The 25,549-nt window shown below is 50.0% G+C and overlaps 1 protein-coding gene across 2 annotated transcripts in view; it reads right to left on the reverse strand.

The window, feature by feature from the left end:
- The window catches only part of LOC138581052 (uncharacterized), a 329,209-nt gene extending 313,778 nt beyond the window's left edge, over positions 1–15,431 (reverse strand). Inside the window, exon 1 of one of the 2 annotated variants that reach the window (XM_069652092.1) lies at positions 15,135–15,431. In XM_069652092.1, coding sequence (XP_069508193.1) covers positions 15,135–15,252 — 118 coding nt within the window. In that variant the 5' untranslated portion in view covers positions 15,253–15,431. The remainder of the gene's footprint in view (positions 1–15,134) is intronic. The other variant, XM_069652090.1, reaches the window with a different exon arrangement.
- Between the last annotated feature and the right edge of the window lie 10,118 nt (positions 15,432–25,549).

The raw sequence follows: 25,549 nt of genomic DNA on the forward strand, positions 1-25,549 counted from the left end.
GCAAAACAAAGGGAGTAGAGCCAAGCTCTCTTAGACACTATAACAACGATTGCGCCTCTACTTACAAGCTCGAACTCCGTACCGTTGGGGAGCTCGTTCCCACCCTCATTTGCTGGAGAGAACCGAATGAGGGAAGAGGGTGGGCAAATGCCCCCCACCCCCCGCTAGTGATTATGACTAACTTTCCGTGCTGGCTCATATTTAACCCAGGGAACCCTAATTAATAAGTGTACCCACTCGTTCCGCCACACAAAGAGCTGTCTGTCCATAATAAGAGGACAATATGGGCCGTTGTAGGATCCCAACCCTTAACGCCCCATTTGACCACGTCCAGGTGTTTGAGTTCATGGTTTTTGGTGGAAGGAGTCGTAAGCATAGACCTCCAGACAGACGGTCTTAAAATCGCAGGAGTCCCTCGCTAATAGTGGGAATCTAAATCAAACCAAACCAGTGGGGCCAGGGAAGTTTTGCGCACTAGGATAGCACAAGGTCAAATAATATCACGCATCCCCAGCTCCTTCACCCTACTAGGCTTGCTAGGGATCAGGTTAGTCTGGAGGCATGGCCTGACCCGAGTAGGCTACACCACAGGGGACAACATGCACATGCTTACCCTTTTATCCTAGAACTTTGCAGGTCTGTCCCATCACATTGGTGATCCGCAATGGTGTCAATTCATTCGTGGGCACTAAGTGATCCTCTTCTAAGAAACATGGACAGTTGAACCAGTAATGTTGCAAGGGTATAAAACTTTCTTCATCCCAGCTGTCAAAGGACAGAAGGGGAGGCCAAAGGGCGGCTTACACGTGTGGCTGGATGCCAATCTAGGATGGGAAGTAACCGATAGGTGCTCAAACTCGCCCGACCTACAAATGCGGTCAATCAAAACTGCTGTGGGAGAAAACATGGTGCTCTGCAATCTGTATACCAGGCCACAGGGCCAGCAAGGAATGTTACACAACCTCCAATGCATGGTCAATTCAAGGGGTCATCCCAAATTGCTAAATCAGTGCACACTGGGGGCCAGCGACCTTATTGCCGATCCCCCTAAGAGAATCCATCCACTTGCAGAGGAATCATTCTGTCTTTTACAGGCCCTCAACATGAGAGCTTGCAAAGGGCGCTTCGTTAAGGATAAGCCAGCCATATTGACCTATGGGGGACCAGTGTCATCCCTAATTGACTATATATTATGGTCTAGATGGGAAGTTGTTCTGGATTTTGAAGTTCAAGTCAGACCTGAAAGTTACCAATACCCTTTGATTATCAGCATTCAATTATTAAAAGTGGGTAAGGAGATTGGCAAGAGCCAACACACCACCCCACTAACTAACCAGCTGCGCAAATCAATAAAATGGGACAGAATAAAAGATCACAGAGACATACCTGCACTGTATAGTGCGATTCAAGGTAACCTGGACGCCATAGGTATAATATAAAGGAGTTCAAGGCCCTGAAAGTAAATCTGGTCCCACACATCTCCATGCTCATAACAACTATGAAAAAGAAAGTCCAGGCTGTACAAGCCCGGCTCTGAACACAACTTCCCCCAAGCCGAGACAGGCCCCCTGGTCAAAAGTGCAGAGAAGCCGCAAACCCAAATGAGGAGCGAGGATGCCCGCGCAAGATACATAGCACTGGAACAACCTAACTTTTCTGAGCCCACTGCAGGCCCTGTGCGGTCCATACCCTCCTCCAAGGTGAATGTCACTGCTTTACCCTTGGAGAGACTTTCAACCATGTTGGGCATTCTGTCTGACGACAGTCGGGGTGGCCAGTGGATGGGCCGATCGTTCAAAACCGGTCCCCCTGGTCGCAGTTTGGACCCCCCGTTGGGAGGCCCTCCCGTTGGAGGCTGATGTTGGAAGTTCAGATCTCCCGTTGGAGACCATTTATTAAAAACCTTCAGCCACAGGACTCCCCAAAGCTGCTGATCCCTTGCAGTGCTAGCTGACTCACCTCGCCCCCAATCCCACCCCCCACAGAACCCGGATTCGGAGTACCAGCCCCCCACATTTAAAATTAAAATGTACTACTTTGAACGTCAGAGGTTTGAACTCCCCCTCCCCCATCCCCTCCCGAAGAGGAAATCCGTCCTGCAAAGACTACAGAACGGTGGGACCTCAATCGCTTTCTTACAAGAAACGCATCTAATCCAAGCAGAGGTTTCTCACCTGCGAAGCAGACTCTTCCCCCTACAATTTCTGGCATCCAATGGAACCAAGAAGGGTGGTACCGCCATCCTCTTCGCAAAAGACTTGAGGCCCCAGATCCTAGACTCGCTAAGATGCCAGGAGGGCTGCTTTATTGCGGTCAAATGCATCATCCTCGGCCAACTCTACACCCTCGTCTCAACCTATGCGCCGAATGACCACCAGGAAGGATTCTATCAGGATCTGGAGGACTCCCTCCTTCCATTCATTGAGGGGCAAGTAGTCATTGACGGAGACTTCAACGGGGTCCCAAACCCCCTTAAGGATAGGTCTCACCCCCCCCCCCCCAACATCCAGGGATCTGAAGAAGGCAACAGCCCTGCTCCACTTACTTTGCTTGCTGAACATCGTTGACACCTGGAGAGTGCTGTCCCCGGAAGAGAAAGACTTCTTCTATTCGTATTGCTAGCTTCCTCCAGATCCTGACCTTCACGGATGACGTTACGATTGGCCCCCGGATCCTCTCAGATCATGCCCCGGTCTCGCTCACCCTGCGGTCCCATGACCCAGACCCTCCTCCCCGCCGCAGGTGAAGCCTGTATGACCCCATCCTTGAAACACTTATGATATGGCATTTGTAACGTGCCTATACACATCAGTGAGAGACGCAATTGCCAGAACGCTTAAAAACAACCGTGACGAGGACACCTCCCCGGCTAACAACTGGGACACCATGAAAGCCGTGTTTAGAGGAGAATTAATCGTCCAAGGCGCCGCGTTCCACAAACGGAAGCAAGCGGCCCGTGCTATCCTGGAGGCTGAGTTCCGTGAGGCCGAGGCCACCCATAAACGAAAAGGCTGGTCCCCAAAATCCTATAGGGCCTTACAAATTGCAAGGAAGAGGCCCGAGGCGCACTACGCCGATTCCACAGCAAACCTACTAACCAGAACCAAACAATGGTACTACATCCATAACAACAAGGCTAACAAGCAGTTGGTCAGTAAGTTGGCCAAGGAAAAGAACAGAAATACCATCCTGGGTCTCCGCGATCCACAGGGGAAGGTCCACCATGCGGATCGCGAGACACTTCGTCTAGCAGTCGCCCACCAGTCAGAAATAATGAAGGCAGTCCCGCGGGTCCTAGCCGAGCAACGCTCTTATATCCAAGTGGCAGCGCTCCCGCTCCTGACCCCAGAGGCAAGAGAAGAACTTGAAACGCCTATTACAAATGAGGAAATGGAGGATGCCATTAAAAGCCTGAAGCCTAGGACCTCAGGCCCAGACGGATTCTCCACACGATTTTATAAACTCTTTTAGTGGCCACCCTGACCCGCCCCTTCAACTCATTTGCAGCCACTGGAACGGTTCCCCGCCTCAATGCAGGAGTCCATCACGGTCCTCATACTCAAGCCTGGAAAGGACCCCCAGGAGAATAGTTCGTACAGATCCATCTCTTTGTTAAACTTGGACGCCAATATATACTCCAAGATCCTGGCCAATCGTCTTGCGCCTATACTTCCGGGCATCATCGACCCAGATCAGACAGGGTTTGTTTTCCATAGGTCGACAAAAGATTCGCAGGGCACTGGACCTGATAGAGGTCGCCAATCAGGACTCCCGACATCTGGCCTTGCTGGCACTGGATGCAACCAAAGCCTTTGACAAGGTGGGCTGGCCCTATCTGCGCCTCACCCTGGAGGCTTTCGGCTTTGGCTTAGCATTCAGGAGGGTGATCCTAGCGAATTACCAAGCCCCTAAAACCCGGTTCAGATTTAATGGCCGCCTGTCAGATCCAATTCCTCTCACATGCGTAACGCGACAGGGATGCCCACTATCTCCCCTGCTCTTCGCCTTGGCTATGGAACCGCTAGCCCAGCGAGTTTGCCTGAGCCCCCTGATCAGTGGCCCAAGGATCGGCTCGGCCCAACACAAAATTGCCCGCTACGCGGACAATGTGCTGCTAACCATCACAAACATCAAAACTTCCATGAGGGCAGCCCTAACCGAAATCCAGGGCTTCGGAAGGGTATCGGGATTTGCGATCAACTTCCAAAAATAAACAGCACTCGGAGTGGTCCTGAGCGCAGGTGAGAGGGAGGCCTTAGAGAAGCAATGCCCGCTCCAATGGAGTACCCAAGCGATCCCATAGCTGGGGGTTCAGATCCCCGCTCATCCAGCAAAAGTTTATCAGGTCAACTTCCCCCCACTCTTCGAGGAATTGGAAAAGGACCTCACCCGTTGGCAGACGCAGGAGACCTCGCTGCTTGGACGAATAATGACATGCAAAATGAACCTTCTCCCCCGCTTCCTCTACGCCTGTGCTTCCCTCCCAACCCTGATCCCTCTCCCCCCTTTACAGCGGATCCAAAGGAAAATCATCGACTTTATCTGGAAAGGCAAGAAAGCGAGGATCCCTAGGAGAACGATGATGGCCAGCACAAGACTAGGAGGACTGGGGGTGCTGGACCTCCGGAAATATCAGACAGCAGCGCAACTGGCCCACCTTCAAGCATGGGGACTCGCCACTGGGCGCCCAAAATGGGTAGAGATCGAATAATCCCGGCTCCCTCTCCACCTTCGCTTTCTGCCGTTTATCCCCACTGCACTACGCCGGAGCTGGCCAGGAGTGATGACCGCCACGAAGCACTCGATAAAGGCATGGGAGTGGGCCCTCAGACTTGGAGGTATCCCCAAGAGGCCTGAGCGCATTCTCTCCAGTCTTCCTCAACCCAGCCTTTTCCCCAGGAACTCACCCAATGAACTTCAGGAACTGGGTGGCAGGAGGCCCCGAAACCCGGGCAGCTATTTGAGGGGGAGGCCCCCCTCACTTTCGAACGCTGTAAAACGACTTTCCGGCCAGCAGAGACAGACAGATTTACTTAAGCCCATTTGAGACACTGGTGCTCCCACCCCCAGACCAGAGTGGAGGCCACACGTCCCCTTGCCCCTCTGGAGCTTACAGTAAACGACCTGCCTGCCCGGGGTAAGATCTCGTCCCTCTATAAACTATTGCAGGAAGATCCCCTCCAATCTAGGCCCTCCTATATGTCCTAATGGGAGGCGGACCTGGGTCATGCTATCGAAGATCACACGTGGGTGGACATCTGGACCAGAACACGCACAGCATCCCGTTGCATCACTAACCGGGAATGCGCCCACAAACTGCTTTTGCGCTGGTACTACCCCCCCCCCCCCATGCATCTCCAACACTTCCAGCAGGCTCTGGACCCCCACTGCTGGCGCATCTGCGGCCCCCCAGGCTCCTACTTCCATATATGGTGGACCTGCCCTAAAATAAGGGAATTCTGGACCCAATGCCTAGCTACCATAAAGGACATCACACAAGTGGAAATCCCGCTAACGCCCGAGCAAGTCCTACTGGGGATCCCGCTCCCGGACTCTTACCCGAGAACAGGGAGGAGGGCAACGCTGATATCCCAATTCCTGCTGGCAGCCAAAATCACAGTGGCCCGCACCTAGAGGTCCGCGGAAGGACCCCTGATGGCCCTCTGGTGGGTTAAACTTTGGGACATCCTGATAGCCGAGAGGGTCACGGCAGCCAAAGCGGGACTGTTCCACCGATTTACTGATATGAGGACCAGTCATAGACTATGACCAGAACTACCCGGCCCTGACCTATAAGCCACGCCTGATCACGAGAGCCCTCCATTTTACAGGTGAGAATTTGCCACCTGGTCAGGCCGAATGAGGCCCGGAAACAAGGCCCGATTGGCAGCATGGGAAGGGGGGGGTAGATTTTGGTTTTATATGCTCTGTGAGGTTATAAGCAATGTCACTGTACATGTTCTCCTGTGCGCTGAAAGACCAGCGAGTCACTGGCTGGTACGATGACGACTGTGACATAACAAAAAAGAATTTACGGTGTGCCCTGTCAGATAAAGGGGAGGGGATAAGAATGAGCTACAATCCCTGAGACGGGAATAGAAAACCTGAATTCCCCGCCAACCACTGGCCTGCCTTCACAAAAGCAATGATTGGCAGATCATATTAGATTCTGGAAATTGGTCACGGGGAAAGAATCGAAGAGGGACAAAACCAACCACTGCATGATACCTGCCCTCTCATGGCATTCCCACTTCAGTGCTCTGTATAAGAGCGAGGAGGGAATACACTAGGGCAGTGAGCCCTGCTCTCCAGGGAACGCGATACCCTATGGGCGGCCAATATTAAATAACTCTTTCATGCCATGATTAGCTCAAGGTCCATCCCCAAGTCTTGGCTGCGCAGTTATAGTCCCAATATACAAAGGGGCCTGGAAATGACTGCCCAATCACCCTACTAGATTGAGGATTACCTTCCCGAATATCTTCCCTGCGCAATCAATCCAAAGAATGGGTTGACGATAACGATGTGTTGAGCGACCTCGAAGGGGATAATTGACCAATGTTTCTTGTTCTTCGCAGGGATCCAGAAATATACGGTTTTACGCAAAATGAAACTATATGCCCCATTTCTGGATTTAGAAACCACATTTGATACAGAGTCAAGGAAGACACTATGGCATATTCTAAGAAACCTTAACATCCCCACTCAATTTTGGACCGTCTTAATGCTGCTAAATGGGGAAAACCAAACCACTGTACGTTATGGCTTTGGGAGCGTGGGGGGGGGGGGCAGACTGACAACTTCTTTCTTAACAGAGGGGTGAGGCAAGGATATGTCCTTGCCCCCCCCTCTCGTTTTGCATCTACACATTCAGGAGATTAACGCCCTGGTGAAGGGCTGCTTCCCCCACTACACCGATGGGCCTGAAAAACTCATTAACATCTTTCTGTCAAAATGCAAAGACTTGCAAAGACTTGCAAAGACTTGCACCTCGAATTGAATGGTGTAAACCACAGTCTACCAACTACTGCTCATGTTGATCCAAATCCACAATGTCAAGCTGGAGCAGGTTAAACATTTTTACTATCTGGGTACACGATTGCAAGACTTGGGGGCATGATCACAACAAATTCTCAAATCTGGGATTACTCTGGAAAAATACTGCAGGGCAGTTCAACTATCACACTGAAGGCACGGCAGCGGTGCAATATCCCTGGCTTTGGAACTATACAAGAAACAAGCTGTATCTGCAGCCACATATGGCTCTGAACTCTGGGGTTATACCAACATGGCTCTGAACTCTGGGGATATACCAACATCAGGAAATTAGCAAGGATAGAGCACACATTCTTTAAAAAAACTGCCATGTTTGCCAGCTGGCACTCCTTCATAGCTTGAATTTACAGTTGCCCCACTATGCGATCGAGTTCAAATCAGCATTATACTGGGAGTGCCTATGGAAAACAGACAAACTGACCATTTATTCCAAAGCAGCGAACCGCTTGTTATCTCTGAATGGAGTGTATAGGGTCAAATGGGTCACATATCTGAAACACACATTGAGTGCGGTGGGAATAAGCAACATGAGAAACCAATCTAGCTCTTGCCCAGATATAAAGTCACAGAATTTGAAGGAGATGCTAAAAATAAGAAGCATAGAGAGATTAATGGACAAAGTTAGCATGCTAAAGCACCCGGATTATCTATCTCGGTGGCCGACAGGCAATCAGTTCACCTACCTTAACCCCATTTCACGTCCTTTCGAACGATCATTGTACATTCGCCCGACACGTGGGACCCTACATATCGCATCGCCAGAGGGTGGCACGCAAATGCTCCTGTACTGTGCCCAAGGTGCAAATTAGCAGAAGAAATGCTAACTCACTATTTATTGCCATTCCCCAGCACAATAATTCTGAGACAATGTTATCTGAAGCCAATACTAAGCAATCGGAGGATTCACTGCACAAGTGATGCTGTCAAGCTCCCGAGAGTCTCTGCAACCACATGTCATTTTCGCAAATGCCAGATATACCCACAGAGCGTGGTTGCACAGATCAAAAGCTCTAAAGACTCCAGGTACAGGATCCTAGCCCACTTAACCTTATGTTACAGCTACTAGGGCTGCTAGTTTACTCTCCCCGCTAGTACCCACTTGGTGGTAGCGAGTTAGGATCCCTGGCCCACCTCAAGCGAGACTTAGTCTGTTTTTATTCATCCTACTGACATTTGGTATTCAATTATTGTTGCTGTTCTCTGAATTAAGGTTATCAGACGATGCTCCGTCGTTTTAATCATATTTTTAGTCAATTTCACATTTATAATCTTTACCTTGAAAACTGTATTGTATTTTTGCTGCAGCATAACCTGGAGGTTTTTTTTTTTATACCAAATCAAAGTTTGATTGCAAGTTGTTGATTGCTACACGGACAAAATAATGTTAAGTTTTGGAACTCGTGTGTTGGGAGAAAGTCAAGCACCCCTTGATAAGGGTTAGAGTGAATTTGTGAATCGTAACATTAAACCTGAAACATTGGTTAGCACATTTCTAAAATGAGAATGTGTCTCCAAACGGGAGATTAACAAATATTGTGAAAAAACTTCTTTGGAAAATTATCGAGCATAATATTGTCCCGAGAGGACTTGCATTTTGATTTTTCCGGACTTTACTGATACACAAGATGCAGATCTTGCACAAGAACGGGAAGAGAATAGGAAGAAAATCTAACCTTAAGTTCAGAGTAAATGCTCAAAATATTAATAGAACACGCAGACCGAGAACACAAGAGAGCGATTACCCAGATAGAGGAGATCAAGCAGGAGATACATAACATGACTAATCCTGAAGGCACTAAGGAAAAAGATTTTGCTACGAAAGCGGATGGGTATTCAGCGCGGATGGGTGTACAGAGCGGATGAAGGCATAGAGAACAGACGAATAGATGGAACAGGATTACTGCGTATTAGCAAATTACTTTATATGGCTGATGAGTGCATATTGCTGTTGAATGCATGGGGAGCGAATGAGCGCCAGGAGCTGGTGAGTTCCGGATGCGGGCAAGTGCAGAGAGCAAATGAGCGCAGGGTGGATGAATGCGTAGAGCAGATGAAGGTATGGTGCATACGAGGGATAAAGCGGACAAATATCAAGAGCAGAGGAGTTACTTAGACCGGGTGAGTGCGCAGAACGGATAAACATGTAGAACGGATGAGTGCGGAATGCACGCAGAGCTGATGAGGATGTAGAACAGATGAGTGGAGCGGCATGGATGGGCAGAGCAGAAGAACGTATTGAGTGGAGGGCCGCATAGAACAGACTAGTGTGTAGGGCTGACAAGTATATAGAGCAGACGAGTCCATATGAGCGAAAGAGGGCATATGGAAAAAGGGGTGCATAGAAGGGGCCGAGTGCGTAGAGGGGCCGAGTGCGTAGAGCCGATAAATGAACAACAGGTGAATACATAGTGCATGTGAGGGCTGGACGAGTGCCCAGAGCGAACGAGTGCCCAGAGCGGAACTGACCTGTTACTAGAGCAGAGATACTGAATGTGTATAGCGGATGGATAGAGTGAAGTGGAGCGCGTGGGGCTGTCAAGAGTGCATGCATGGAGTGGACAAGAGTGCATGCGTGGGGCAGACTAGAACGCGCTAGGCGGACTGGAACACATGAGTGCGTCGAGCGAACCGGAGTGTGTGGAGGAGATTGGGGTGCATGGAGTAGATATGAGTGCATGGAACGGACTGGAGCGCATAGAACTGCGTGACGTATAAAGTATGGTCTGGAATGCAGAGAACGTTTTGAAAGAGCATATAACACATCACACCACCACGCTTACTCTCCCCTCTACACCACCACTCAACTAGAACACAGAGATACTATGACACCATTCGGTATAACTGTTCCCATACTAACATCCGCCGTATACTCCACAGCATTCTAAGTAAAACACTGATGGTTACACACCCCCCAGCCAGGCTTTCTCCTCAGGCCTAACGCAGCCACACTTGGTCTGGATAAATCCTGCCAGAACGTACACATACTCCTGATCTCACAACCACCACACCTACCGCTAAGAAGCAGCTATTACACGAATTCCGTACCAGCTGCACACATAGCCGGTGTTCACACACACCTTTGACTCTCTCTACTGATCTGAACTTCGGTTCCCAAGGGTGTTCAACCTACCAGCGCCTTCAGACCATAGCAATGGTATATAAGGCGCTATATAAATGCAAAATAACATAACATAACGATGTATACAATTTTGAAAGATTATCAAGATGACATAAAACTGAGAACATTTCGAGAAAAAATTAGAGACGAAAGGGACTACAATAATGACAGTCTATACTTTCCAAACACGATTTGACTATATAATATAAAGGGAGAGATAACGCCTACCACCACATGGCTACCAAGCGGGCCGCACATATGATTTATTAATGCTGTATTAAATAACTAGCCCAACAGGAGCATAAAACTGATCTTTATGGTGTTTCTTGAATTTCTATACACTTTCAGGGGTGTTTATTATGTAGTGCGGGTATATTGATCAATATTAGCCTACTGATATTGATTTTAAGTCAGCGCACAACTTAAGCAAACTATTTCCCCTTTTATTGTGAAAGACATTGGGCCTTATTACAAGTGTGGTGGTCTGGAAACAAGGGTGCAGGTAAGCTTTACAGCACCCTTGTACCCGAACCGCCACACTAGTCTGCCTGCCGGGACCACTGCGCCCAACAGGTCCGACCATGCAGGGCGCATCAGCCCAGGTAGGCAGAGTCTTCACTGAAGCACCAGCACCGTAAGCAACAGCACTGGTGCTTCTGTCTCCCCAATCCCATGGATAAGGACTCAATGGGAATGGAGACTTACAAAATCCGGCGTCCTAATTCCCGCGCTGCCGAGACTTGTAATTTCCTGGTGGCACCGGGAAGTCAGATGCTGGATTCGGTGTTGTGGGGTTGGCAGCAAACGCTGGTAGCACCAGCAGTTTACCGTCAACATCATAATGAGGCCCATTGTGTTGTTTCAACTATTAAACTGTTGTGGTAAAAAAAAAAAAGACATGGCTATTTCTTCAAGGAAAACTCTGATTGAAAAAGACAATTTTCTGAACAGAACTTTGGTGGAACAGAATTCTAATTGGAGTATTCCTGAATTGATCAAGGGGGAAGGGAATACAACCCTGGACACAAGGAACGCTTTCACAACCTATTTAAGTTGATTGCAAAACTGTATTTGTTTAGACCGAAATCAGCCATATTTCCCTTGTACAATTTGATTGTATGCAAGGAATTTGAACACTTGGTTGGGTTTCTGTAGTTTTAGTTTCCTAGTCGGGGACTTCTCCGTTAGGTTAGGGAAAGCGAGGAGTTTATCAGAACCCTTTTACTTTGAATAAATGGGAAACGAGAAAACTTTATCTCTGTGTCCGTCTCGCATTTCTGACTCCTCCCACAGCTCTTCCCTTGGTCTTGCCAGTACTATTCTAGGATTGATGTTCCTCTTACCGTTATGTGCGCCGGAAGAGCTCCACATCATATCCCTTTCTCAGTGTCCCTCAGAGCTCTGTTCTTGGACCTGTCTTGTTCACTCTATATACTCCTCTCCAACCTCTTATTGCTAGTCTGAGTTTCAGGCCCAACGCTGAGATTCTTCTTTCTCTGCCTTCCTTTAAGGCAGTGGTCTTCTAACTGTAGGGCTTCCCCTGAACACCCCCAAGAATGTCAAGGGGAGGCCTGCGGGATTACAGTGCCTCTTTGTGATAGAAACTGAGCAGTTATAGCTTGTGCTGGGGCCTCGACAACAATATTTTTACTCGAGGGGGCCTTAGTTTAAAAAAAGTTTGAAGACCACTGCTTTAACGACTTAATTTATTACCTCCTCTAGGCAATCTCTTCCTAGATGATGTCCTCTTGTTTCTTGAGTCTGAATTCTAAGAAAACAGATCATATTTTTTCCTTCCTCCTCCAATCTAAATTACTTCCTGCTGTTGCATCTTCCCATGCTCACAATTTCAGAATCATCTCCAACCTCTCTTTCAAAACTCAAATCTCATCTGACGTTCCCTTCTGTCATAATCACCTGTTCAACATCAAGAGAAATATCACTTGCGTACCTTCTCCAACAACAAAACTATGCTACAATCTTTGGTTCTTTCTTGTCTGTACTATTGTTGATCACTCTACGTCAGGCCCCCCTGCCATGTCTTTCTCCTTTTACGTTACATTCTGTACTCTGCTGTTAGAACTCTTCCGTTTACCTCCCACTATTCACATCGGTCCTTATCTTGCTCACCTCAATTGACTGCCAGTTCAGCATTATTGCAAAATGTTAACTCCTTTGCTTGGTATTTAAATGTATTCACTCACTTGCGCCTCCATATCCATGTCCTCTTTTCATCATCCATGCATGGAACCTCCACTCCTCTTCTCAATTTCTTCTCTCAGTTCCCCATTCACATTGAGCTCCTGCTCGCCGTCATGCTTTTCAACGTCCAGCCCCCTAACTCTGCAACGCTATCCCTCGACACTCGCTATTGCCTTACTCAGTTTAAAAAACAGCTCATGATTGATCACAGATCACATTTTCTTGACCCCGCTACTGTATCTGTCATCGATTCAGAGCTACTGATTGTTTACCTAATTTTTATTGTATCGTACGTTTTTTGGGAATTGATTTGGATAAAAGCGGTTTATGTACTGCAAATAAATAATAAAATGAACATCAACGAGGTCAACTTTTTGAACCTCAATATACAAAGAGGACATTTTACCCAAAACGTGTTACATTTCCAGCAAACCAGGTTCTGAACCAGCAAACAGGCCACTGGCCTTGGACATGAAGAGCCAAGATCACTTCCAAGCCCACTTCAAGATGCGGCCTAGTCAGTATGTTATCATTTCACCACTTGACCAAACTGTTCTTCATAAAAATCGCTACCATCCATCTTTCCCAATAAATTACACTATTATGCAGGGCAAATTGGGTTGGAAACATTAAGAAACTAGCTTAACTACGGCAAACGAGGGACAGACACTTCACAGAACTGACCATGTGCACAATCCTTCGTCTCCTCAAACATATCACAGTTGTTTCATGTATACTACATCTTTACATATACAGTCTGACAAAAATAGTACACAAAATATCATCTTATGGGGAAATGTGTATTAGTATATAAAAGCCAGACCTACTAGCGTTGCCAATGCTTGCAATTGGTAGTGTTGTCATTGTGAGCTGCAGTCGGAATGCCCGACAGTTATACAGGTGTAGTTTACGATTGTGAAAGAAATGTCCAGATTCAGTATCTGAAACCACCAGTGCTACACATTTCTATAACTTTGATGATGCGAAAGGACTGATGGTGATATTGTCTATTAATGAATCACTGTCAAGTTCAACATCGCAATAACACAATATTACTAGAAGTGGATGATGAGAACAGTGACAATAGTAGCAGCGTCACCAAGTATCGCAAGCATTAGAGGGGGTTTTCTAAGTTTGCCACTTAAAGTTAGAACATCGACAAATTATTTTGGCATAATACCACTTGCCAATTTTCGCTCCAAAAAGTGATGCCTAGTTGCTTCCTACAAGTGCCCCCTTCATTCTTACCTCATACGTGTATATTCCTTCTTCACAGACGGCTGCTTTGGTACACAGTTCCATGATCGACTGCCACTTCGTACACGTGGCTTATTGAATAATTTCATCCTCCCTAACCTGCTCACCATTATGCTTACACCACATATAAACTAGCTACTCGCGTGCTGTAGGTTAACCTATGTCAGTACACCCACATCCTCTTCTATGCATATCATTTCAATACTTTTTTTTTTTATTGGTTTGTTACAAACCTTTAAAAAAAAGAAAAATTAAGGATAAAGAAAAAGTGAAAGAAAGAAAAGCAAGAGGAGCATTAGAAGATTCGTTCTTAATAGGTCCATGAGAGGTGCTCCAATCTTAGAATAGAGCAAAAATAGACAGTATGATTAAAAAAAAAGAAGGAATTTAGGATGAAAGAGATATAAATCCACGACATATGTCTTCGCAGCCCGTGCCAAGTCTTCGATTACTGTTAATTCAGGCTGAGATTAGGACAGCTTTACTGTCTTTTTCGTATTTTTCCAGTTTTTCGTTCATTTTTTCCAGAAAGAAAGTTAGTTCGAACGTTAGGCTACGTTCCGAGTCTTGATGCATCAAGGCCCACCAATCCTCAATAGACATGGTTGGTCGTGTCATAATGTGTCGTCTGAAATGAATAGATCGCTCCTGTCGCAGTTGGGGGCAAAACAATGTGAGATGCTTTAAAGTTTCAGATTCTTCCTCGCATAAGCGACAGGACAGCATTGGATCGCTATTAGTTTGGCGAATTGCTAGCATTTCCCTTGTTGGAAACTGATTTAAACGAAATTTCATGTACAGAAGTCTGCGTGTGGTGTCTGGAAATTTTAGCAAGTAAGATTGAGTAGCATTCAGTTTTCAATACTACACCTGCCCACCTCTTGCTACAAAGCGCCCGTGACGCATAATCACTCTAAGAACAGATATTGTCAGTAAAAGGATTAAGATACCTACCACCTGCGGCTCAATTCAGGTTACACCATAACTTAGATGGAAACATACCATCATAGTGAAGACAGTTTTTCCGAGCTCCGCATCTTTACTATATTGACAGCATCTGCCCCACCTCCCCCACCCCATAACTTATCCCTCCGCTCTCGTTTAAGTTTGGAAGAATGTCCCGTTGCAAAGGACCCAGGCTTTCACAGTGCCCGACTCCCCAAAAAGTTTGCTCTGGGAACAGTAGTAGCAAGAGGGGGCGGGGGGGGTCGCATTTGCTAGTGTTCAGCGTGGCTCTTTATTAGTTTTGATGTAATTATTGCCCTCTGCCCCTGCCCATCCCTTGCCCGCTTCTTTGATTAAGTTTCCTTCTTTGAGAAGGAGGGGAGCGGGAACTCTGTCTTGGAAAACTGTCTCAGGGACACTCCCGTTTGGAGGAATCGTGTTCGGAGTCTCTTAGCCTACTTTATCTATGGTTGGCCAGAGCAAGCATTTCTGCCCGGTTCTCTGATCAAGTCCTTTATGCTCTCGGCTTAGAGAGGAAGGAATGTGGAAGTCTCACCGCTTTCGGGGTCTGTGTAGAGCCCATGGACGTCCCGCAGAATCCTCTCGCTCACAGACTCCCCACAGAGCATAGAAGCTGCGTTGGCAGCAGCGCGAGGCTTCACTCGTCCGGACATGGTGAATACCGGGAGTAAGAGAACTCCTGCTACGGAAGTGTCAAGCTCCCATCTGAGAAACGGACCATAGCAACGCCCCGCCTCTCGTTACGTCGGTTGCACGTTCGGACGTGTCTGGGAAGTCACGTGCACTTTGGTCTCATCTTTGCAACGCGTGGCACGAGCATAGCTGTCTTCTAGTCTCCGGGTTAAGACTCAGGGTTTTTACGCTCTTCTCCGGGTCTCCGGGATTTCTGGCATCTGCTGTCAAGATGTTTCTATCCTGAGCTTGCCCAGGGACGCTACTAGCGCTCACACGTTTAGGTGTAATGTGTCTGAGAAGCACGTTGTTGACACTGCTGCCATACTTGCCAACATTCTCTGACCAAAAAGAGGTAGGATTTTTCTCCGTTTCAAAAATATTACTTAGCATAACAATTACATCACAGGAAAATACAAAACATACATTGTTGATGTTGCAGGGGGCCTGCATCACTAGACCCCATGCCCGCTCTGCATCCATGCAGAAGTAGCACCCTCCAGCGTCCGGATCACCGAATGCTACATTCCCCGCCAGGCGGGCCGCGAGGGGCACCCCGCGGCCTCAGCAGCTCTGGGACACTGGAACTGCAGGCCCATCTTCCCCGGTCCTGGGAGCACCCATGCCGGGTCGGCGCTATCGCCGTGGTCACACAGCATCCTCCATCAACATAGGCGGTGTTGCCCAGCAAGGCACCATCTTTGTGCCGGGCAATGTGGCGGGCCTTGGGCACTGCTGTGCCACACCAGCAGGGTGCACAAAGACACAGGAGGCAGGTTGGAGATCCACTGGCAAACCATAAGTGGCTCATCCCTTTTATTAACATGCTCACATGGTTACCCCAGTAGGGCGCACAAAACAGCCAGAGCCCTCAACCCATGCCTTCCATTCTCCTTGCACTGTGGGGCTGCAGGCACGATGACACTGGTGCAGCAGTATTGGTGGCAGTATGACAACCTCTCCATTCACTTCCTCTCCTTTTACAGGGCTACTGGCAGAGCTGGCACGGGTGATAAGGTATCGGGGTCCGTTATGCGACGGATGGACTGATGTGCCCGTGGGTCCTCCTCTTGTATCCCTAGCCTGATGGGCCTTGTGGGCTGGTGGGCCGCACAATTAGCATGGCCCTCTCCCTTGTTGCTGTGGGGCCACCGAGCAATATGACTTCCGCTTGCCTGCACACACGTACACTTAGGTGCCTTACCCCAGTACCTTGGGCCACCGCAGGCCTCAGTGAACCTATCCTTCCTCCTTGATGATATGGGCTGGGTACCCGCTGGACTAATGTGTGGCAGGGTACACGTTCCTCCTTTCTTTGTTGCTTGGGAGGGCTGGCTACATCCCACTGTTGTCCAGCTTTTTTTTTTCTTCCCCCGCGGGACTGATTTGCTTAGGCCACACCCCTTTTGGGCTGCTGCGGGTCACCGTTTTCCTTCGTGTATAATTTTTTTCCAACAGTTTTTTTTTTTCTGCGCTCTGGAGCACATTTCTTTACTTGCTGGGCCCAGGTGGTGATGGGCACGCCTCCTATTGGGGGCCGCCTCAGCTGTTGGGCGGCCCCTGCACCACTTATGTGCCGCGGCCGACACCGCATGTCATCGGGGCCGCATCAGCTGTTCGGCGGCCCCATTTTCCTGTTTTCCTACGCCACGGGCCCCGTCATTCACTCCCGACCGGAGCGTGATGTTGTATCCGGGCGGGGGCCCGCTCCTTTCCAGCCTCCCCCCCACGCATGGCAGTGAATGCCGCAGGAGTTACCGCAGGCTCTCTGCCTCCCGCCGCCTGGCAGGACTGCAAAGGTCTCTGCCTCCTCACTCATCTTCCCGCTGCGGGCGGGAGCTCCGCTCTCTGTGACGCGGCTCATTGATGTTGGCAGGCATCCAGGAGGGAGGGGGCAGATCGCCTCTCCCATGGCTTCAGCCAACAGCACACGGGGCTCTCCGTGGAGGGAGAACCGCCAGACGTTGTCGCTCTTCACAGGGTCTTGGGGCTCAGGTCCGCCTCCCCATCTCGCGGCCGACACCGCTTCCCAATTCTTTGCGGCAAACACTGCATGGGGCGTGTTTGTTGCGGCACGGCTGCCAGAGCATTTTCCTTTTTATCAGTGGCGTCCTCACATGATGCGGCCAATGCCGCTGGTTCTTGGGGCCACCTCAGCTGTTTGGCAGACCCCCCCTGGCACCTTCCTCCATCGCCCGCTCATTGGAGCGAGCTCCTCTCGGCCACGGGCAGCTGAGGCCGCACCAGCAGCACCATCATTCTACAGCAGCCGACACCACACACCGACCTGCGGACAACAGGCGGCCCGTGCCCAAAGGCAGCACGGGGCCCTGGGCCACCGCAGAGTGGCCAAACCGCCGCCTCCACACACGCGGGCTCCCAGCCTGCAGGCGGGACACCCTTGTCGCCATTGATGCGGGGGGCCTGGATCACCAGACCCCATGCTCGCTCTGCATCCATGCAGGGCGGACCAGAGGGAGCACCCTCCAGCGTCCGGATCACCGGATGTTACATTCCCCGTCAGGCGGACCGCGAGGGCCACCCCACGGCCTCAGCAGCTCCAGGGCACCGGAACTGCAGGTACCCAGGCCGGGGCTCCGCTATCGCCGTGGTCACACGGCATCCTCCATTAACCTAGGCGGTGTTGCCCAGCAGGGGCACCGTCTTTGTGCCGGGCCATGTGGCAGGCCTTAGGCACACTGCGCCGCACCAGCAGGATGCACAAAGACACAGGAGTCAGGTTGTAGATCGACTGGCGAGCCGGAAGTGGTTACCCCATGTGACCATAACACCAACACTAGAAGGTACCATGTCCCCCAGAAGGGGTGACATGCAACAGTTGACACCACTGGAGGGTTCTAAAATACACAACCCATCAAACAGCACAACATGGAAAGATGTTCAAATGTTTAAAATGTGTAATTCTGAATGATAAGTTAACACTGAATTCAAACTTCACAGAAGGTAATCACACAGAGCTGGTAGACAACGTTCGCCACTGCTCTGTAGCAGCATGGGCAATATATATCTATTCCTGCAGTGCAAGATGAATAACTGAACAACATGGAGACTGATACCCTCCACAGTCTGATATGCAGATGCTGTGTGATGGTGATACGCTCAGCCACTTGCCTTCACTGGTGGTTCACCTAAGGCCTGTCCCGGCCAGAGTGCAGGGCAGAGTCATGTAGCTGTCAGGTCACTGGATTGGTCCAAGCCCATCAATCAAAAGTAATCACTTACCCGCCCACTGCACAGACAGACTAATGTGTTGTATGATTTGTCCTGGCCGGTCTCAAGTAGCCTGCATTAGTCACATAAATTACCTGCCCCTGTAAAAAGCAGTACGATCTGTCACCCAAAACTATAGGCGGTAGGACTGCTTAAAAAGCAGTAGCCTACAGCCTAAATCCATAGGGTTGGCAGGTACGTGCTGCCTGCGGTGTGTGTGCCGGCTCCATTGTCCCATTGCCTATTCCATGCAGCCGTTTTCCTGACACTGCTGTCAGCCTGCAGTGGCAGTCGTTAATTGAGCATGCCATCTCCTGGAGTTCTGCCAGTCACTGCGCCATTTTATCTTTATCTATTGTGCTAGCAGAAGAAGTCACGCTTCCAGCCTCGGCCGAAAATGTGTTGAAGGCCCATTTCAACTTGGTATGCAGCAAGTTTTGTTTTTTTGTGTGTAAAACATGATATGATATGATATGATATGGTATTTGTAACGCGCCTATACACAGGTGTTTCAAGGCGCGACGAGGCAGGGAGGGGAGGAACAAGGGGAGACAGACAACGATCCTACTAGGCCAGGTGTCATTCAGATCGCGCAAGTGTAGGGGTGGGGGAGGGGGAAAAAAGTGCAAGGGGAAGGGGAGGGGGGGAAGTGCAGTACAAGGTAAGTGGCGTAAAGTAATAAATAAATAGGGCCAGCTGGTGGCGAGTGCAAGATAAGTGCAGAACAAGTGCTGGGGAAGGGGGGGGGGTGTAGGGATACAGAGACAGTCCCGCAGTGCAGAGGGGTTCAAGGGCATCAGTGCAAGTGGAGAGTGGCTGGGCCCAGGACCGAGGCCGTTTAGAGTGGTCCAGTTGCAGGATCAGTGCAGTTTCAGTGAAGAATTAATTTGCTGTTCAGCAGGGGAGAGGGAGAGAGAGAAAGCAGAAGCAAAGAGGAAGGTTTTGAGGTGCTTCTGGAACCGGAGATGGTTCTCCTCAAGTTTCAGGGAGGCAGGAAGGCTGTTCCAGAGGGAGGCCCCTGCCGCGGAGAGAGATCTACCCCCAGCTCGTTGCTTCGAGAAGCGGCTAACCCTGAGGGAGTTGGAGGCGGATGAGCGAAGGGCTCGGGAAGGAAGATATTTGGGAAGAGAGAGTTGAAGGTATTTAGGACCCAGGTCCCAGAAGGCCTTGTGGACAATGCAGAGGGTTTTGAACTTTATCCTCGCAGCCACTGGGAGCCAGTGTAGAGATTTCAGTCCTGGAGAGATACGGTCCCTGGGCTTGAGGCCAAGGACAAGTCTCGCAGTTCTGTTCTGGATGAGTTGCAGAGGGCGGAGAGTGGAGGCAGGCAGATTAAGATAGAGGCTGTTACAGTAGTCCAGCTTCGAGAGAACCAGGGCTCGGGAGACAGTGAGCTTCTGGGGGAAGGAGAGGAAGGGAAGAATACCTCTGAGGAGGTGCAGCTGGTAGTGTGACCTCTTGGCGACGTCAGAAATATGAGGAGAGAAGGAGAGTGTGGAGTCGAAGATGACCCCAAGGTTTTTTGCCCTGCAGGTAGGAGCAGGGAGGGGGCCAAGGGAGGCAGGCCAGAGAGCTGCAGGGAAGGAGGGAGTGGGAGTACCGATGAGTAGAATCTCAGTCTTACTGGCATTAAGGCAGAGGTCATTGGCGGCACACCATTCTTGGATAGCAGACAGACAGTCAGAGATGAGGGAAGGAGAGGGGGAGGCTGAGGGTAGCCTAAAAATATGCTGGGTATCGTCCGCATAGCACTGGAAATTAGGGCAGAGAGCGGCGATGCGGTGGGCAAGGAGTGCCAGATACTGGTTGAACAGCCAGGGAGAGAGATTAGATCCCTGGGGGACACCACAGGTGGAGAAAAAGATGTCAGAGAGGAAGGACCCCAGTTGGACCTGGGAGGGTCGATTTGAAAGGAAAGAGGTCAGCCACGCCAAACCCTGACCAGTGATACCCAGGTTTTCCCGGAGACGGTTGAGCAGGATGGCATGGCTGACAGTGTCAAAGGCAGAGGAGAGATCGAGCAGAATGAGAACACACGGAGTGTTGGAATCGAGGTTCAAGAGCAGGTCTTCACGGATGTTCAGGAGAGCAGTTTCCGTGCTTCTGGCAGCTCTGAAGCCAGATTGATGGTCATGAAGACTACCAACAGATTCAGCATGGAGGTTAAGCTGGGAGATGGCCAGTTTCTCCAGGAGCTTGCCCAGGAAGGGAGTGATGGAGATAGGGCGATAGTTAGCCGGGCAGGAGGGGTCGGAAGAGGGTTTCTTGAGAAGAGGGTGCACAAGGGAGTGCTTGAGGGGGGAAGGGAAGACTCCAGAGGCGAAGGAGTGGTTGCAAAAGTCAGCCAGGGCAGGAGCCAGGGAGTCGATGTGGTCCTTGATAGTTTTGGAGGAACAGGGGTGAACCTGTTTAGACGAGACTTTCATTGATCGGACTTGTCTGGAAACCTCATCAGCAGAGAAAGGTGGAAAGGCAGAGAAAGAGGGAGGAGGGGTGACCGCAGAAGGGCCAGAGGAAGGGCCGGGTAGGGAGGGAGGGAGGTGAAAGGAGGAGAGCGAGGACAGGATGTCCTGAGTTTTAGAGATGAAGTGAGAGGCCAGTGCAGTGCAGAGGGCCTGGGAGGGGACAGGAGAGGTAGAGACTGCAACAGGGTTGGCCAGCTCCTTGCAGATTTTAAAGAGTTCGGCGGAGTTGTTTGATGCCGCAGAGATGCGGGCTTGGATAAGGGCTCTCTTCTTGGTGAGAACGGAGAGCCGGTACTGCCTTTGGAGCAGGCGGCAGTACAGTTTGTCAGAGGATGAACATGAAGCACGCCATTTCCTCTCTGCAACCATGCACTTGCGTTTTAGGGTGACGAGATCCGAGTCATACCAGGAGTTACATTTGGCTTTGGGCTTCAGGCGGATTCTCATGACGGGGGCAAGGATATCAAGAGTAACAGATATAGCAGAGTGGAGCATGGAGAGGGCTGTGTCAGGGTGGGAGTCAGCCGAAGGGGCAGGGGGGGGGAGAAGGTAGCAGCGAAAGCCTCAACTGACACACGCTTCATGGGTCGGATGACCGAGAAGGTGGGTGGCAGTGAAGAGGGTGGCTTTGCCTGTGGGGTAGGGAGGGTGAGGTGGGAGGATAGGAGAAAGTGATCACTCCAGGAGAGAGGAGTGGCGAGAGGGACGGAGAGGGGAAGGTCAGAGGAGATCAGAGCATCAAGAGTGTGCCCAGCAGAGTGAGTAGGCCCGGATGGGAGAATAGAGAGTGAGAGAGAGTCGCAGAGGTCACGAAAGAGACCGGTGGGGGGACTGGAGGCATCAAGGTGGATGTTAAAGTCGCCAAGAAAGAGGAGTTGAGTGGTTGAGGACAGGAGTGAGGAGGAGAGGTCAGCCCACTCAGAGAGGAAGGAGGAAATTTGACCAGGTGGCCGATAGATACTAGCCACGGTAAGGGAATGGCTAGGAGAGAGAGAGAGTCGGCAGACAAGACATTCAAAAGAGGAGTAGGTCTGCGTAGGAGTGACAGTGGCAGGAATCCACTCAGGGAAGATAAGGGCAACACCACCCCCTGCACGGTTAGGCCTGGGCATGGAGAGGATCTTGTAACCGTCAGGTAGGAGTGTGTCAAAGCTGGTGGCAGAGCTGGCTGTGAACCATGTCTCAGTGAGACAAAGGACGTCGAGGTCCAGTTCCTCAAGAAGGTGACAGATATTGGAGGAGTGCTTGATGGCAGAGCGAGTGTTTAGTGTGGCAATGTGGAGAAGGCTGCCATCCTTGAAGAACTTCCGGGGAGGGGTACAGATCAGAGGTACGCCCTGCAGAGGTATTGAAGAAGGAGGTGAAGAAGGAGCACGAGAGGGGGCAGGGAGGGGGGGTAGAGGCAAGGTAGCCAAGGATAGAGGAGGGGGGACAGCAGGAGAGGAGAGGAAGTTGATGAGGTGTGGGAAGCGTCTATCGAAGAGGTGAAGGTTGGCCTGAGGGCCTTGGACCAAGACGGTCCCATTAGCGTAGACATTAATGATGGCCTTAGAGGAGCGGAAGGGGGCCAAGAGGACATCCCAACGGGTGCCACCATTAATGGGAGAGGAGGAGAAAGGAGAGAGCACAGAGACCATATGAAGTGTCCATAGGTCAGGCGAAGGCACGAAAAAGAGGATGTCAGTGAGAGTTTCCTTAGAGCAGGCATTAGTGTAGGTGTCAGCGATAGGGAGGCCTGGGTTGGAGACCAGGATGTCCTTTTTAAACTTTTTCCTACCAGATTTAGTGAGGAGAGCAGGATAGTCAATGGAGAAGCAGTTAGAGAAGATAGGCGAGACGGAGAGCACCCTGGAGTAGGAGGGAGGGAGGGGGGTGGGGAGACAGACGAAAACGAGAGCACGCAGACAGGAAGTGAGCGGCAAGCACAAGTTAGCACAATTAGAGCAAACAAACAGTAAAGCGTATTAGGTACCGGGTCACCTAAGTTTGAGAATCCTGCGAGGGGAGAAAAACACCCTAGTTTACCACAATTCAGAGCAAACAGTAGAGCGTATTAGGTACCGGGCCACCTAAGTTTGAGAATCCTGCGAGGGGAGAAAAGCACCCTAGTTTACCACAATGCAGAGCAAACAGTAAAGCGTATTAGGTACCGGGCCACCTAAGTATGAGAATCCTGCGAGGGGAGAAAAAAACACCCTAGTTTACCACAATTCAGAGCAAACAGTAAAGCGTATTAGGTACCGGGCCACCTAAGTTTGAGAATCCTGCGAGGGGAGAAAAGCACCCTAGTTTACCACAATTCAGAGCAAACAGTAAAGCGTATTAGGTACCGGGCCACCTAAGTATGAGAATCCTGCGAGGGGAGAAAAAAACACCCTAGTTTACCACAATTCAGAGCAAACAGTAAAGCGTATTAGGTACCGGGCCACCTAAGTTTGAGAATCCTGCGAGGGGAGAAAAGCACCCTAGTTTACCACAATTCAGAGCAAACAGTAAAGCGTATTAGGTACCGGGCCACCTAAGTTTGAGAATCCTGCGAGGGGAATCCTGTGGACAGAGTCTTGCCAAAAAGGGTGCAGGGTGTTGATGTCATTCCCCGGGTTTCCGGTTTACAAATGTAGGCAGGTATGGGCACGAGTGAGAGCCCTGCATGGTCGATACGAGTGGCGAAGGCTGGCGCTTAAGACAGCATCTTCTAGGACGAGAGATGAGGAACATCCAATGCTGAAAATGGACAAAAGTAACTGGGGAAACTCCACCCCAAGGCCCAACTCTTCACTAGCAAGGCATATGATATAGCTGAAGTACCTGAGCCGGTAAGTTATATATACGTGAGTTTATTGCTTCATTTAAGATAACAGGTAGAGAAAATACCGGGACATCCTTCCCATCCAGAGCAGCAGGTCCAACTGCCATTCTCAGAATCCCCAGGCACCACCCACGTTCCACAGTGACATCACAACCCTATAACAAGACATAGCCTATAATCAGGCTCCAAGAGTGCAGGGCATAGTCATGTAGCTGTCAGGTCACTGGATTGGTCCAAGCCCATCAGGACGAGAGATGAGGAACATCCAATGCTGAAAATGGACAAAAGTAACTGGGGAAACTCCACCCCAAGGCCCAACTCTTCGCTAGCAAGGCATATGATATAGCTGAAGTACCTGAGCCGGTAAGTTCTATATACGTGAGTTTATTGCTTCATTTAAGATAACAGGTAGAGAAAATACCGGGACATCCTTCCCATCTAGAGCAGCAGGTCCAACTGCCATTCTCAGAATCCCCAGGCACCACCCAGGTTCCACAGTGACATCACAACGCTATAACAAGACATAGCCTATAATCAGGCTCCAAGCACAGATTATGACACATCTCCCTCCTTACCACTGACACAACCATATAGCCCATAATCAGGCCCAAACCCAAACTATGACCGCATACTTGCCAACCCTACCAATTCAGGCGTTAGGATACCGCTTTTTAAGCATTCCTACCGCCTACCGATTTGGTGTCAATACCTTACCGATTTTTATAGGCCTGGCTGCCTCAGGCCCAGCACAGCAGGAGCAGCATCCTCTGGTGGGCATGTTAATGGCCCATCATTTTGATTGATGACTGTGCTGCCTGGTCGGCATGAAAGAGACACTCAACTCTGTCCTGCGCACCCTTAGGCCCAGGCAGTCACTGTCAGCGTGAGACGCCTGTAATCGGCATCCCGTGACATTCTCTGAGCAAAGCTGCCTGCCTCATCTCATCGTCATGCTGTGAGCTCCAAGCCGGTGTCTCTCACTAGAAATTCTTCACTTGTCTCAGTCTGCGCTGAGCTGAGCTTTAAATATACAGCTGCTAGCTGCAAACCCGTCATTTTCAGAATCTCTGCAGGTAAAATGTGTGAATTATTACTTTGTAAGTGCTCAGGCAGAAATGAGGGAGGCAGATCAAAGGACAGCATTGCGAACATGATCATCTGCAGGCAGGCACGGGAGGCAATGAAATTGAAATTATAAAGGTCATCCTCCACAGTAAACTCCATTTTCATGTTTTTCAACTCTTTACGTGTGGAACAATTGCATACACACACATCCCAATTGATGTTTCAGAGCCAACAGCCTCATGTGACTGGCTCTCAAAAATGTGATTTGGCCTAGAGTTGGAAAAAGGATTTGGATTAGTGCAAGAATGCCCCATACTTGTGCAGAAGCAACTTCATGAATGGAGGCACCTGGACACTTGAATAGCAAACTTTGGATAGGGGATCATGTCTGAAAATTCATGTGCCCTGTCATCTGGGGGCAAGGGGTAAAATCATGTTAGTGCTGCCTTCCCTCCGGGGGCCCCAGCCAGTCCCATTAGCTCCATGACGCAGATTGAAACTGAAAGCACAGCTGTGCACTTAGAAGGAAAAGCTTGACTGAAAGAGCAGAGCAACACGATCTGGGGTGGCAGGTAAGGACAAATGGCGGAGAGGGAGAGTGGGGGGGTCAATAGGAAGGCAACCAGTGAGGTCAGGGACAAGAGAAGCCTCGAGAGAGGGGGAAGAGAAGAAATCTGGAAGTTAGGCAGATGCAAAGCAATGGGGAAA

Source organism: Ambystoma mexicanum, chromosome 3p, assembly GCF_040938575.1.
Source record: "Ambystoma mexicanum isolate Mex_15411 chromosome 3p, UKY_AmexF1_1, whole genome shotgun sequence".
NCBI lineage: Eukaryota > Metazoa > Chordata > Amphibia > Caudata > Ambystomatidae > Ambystoma > Ambystoma mexicanum.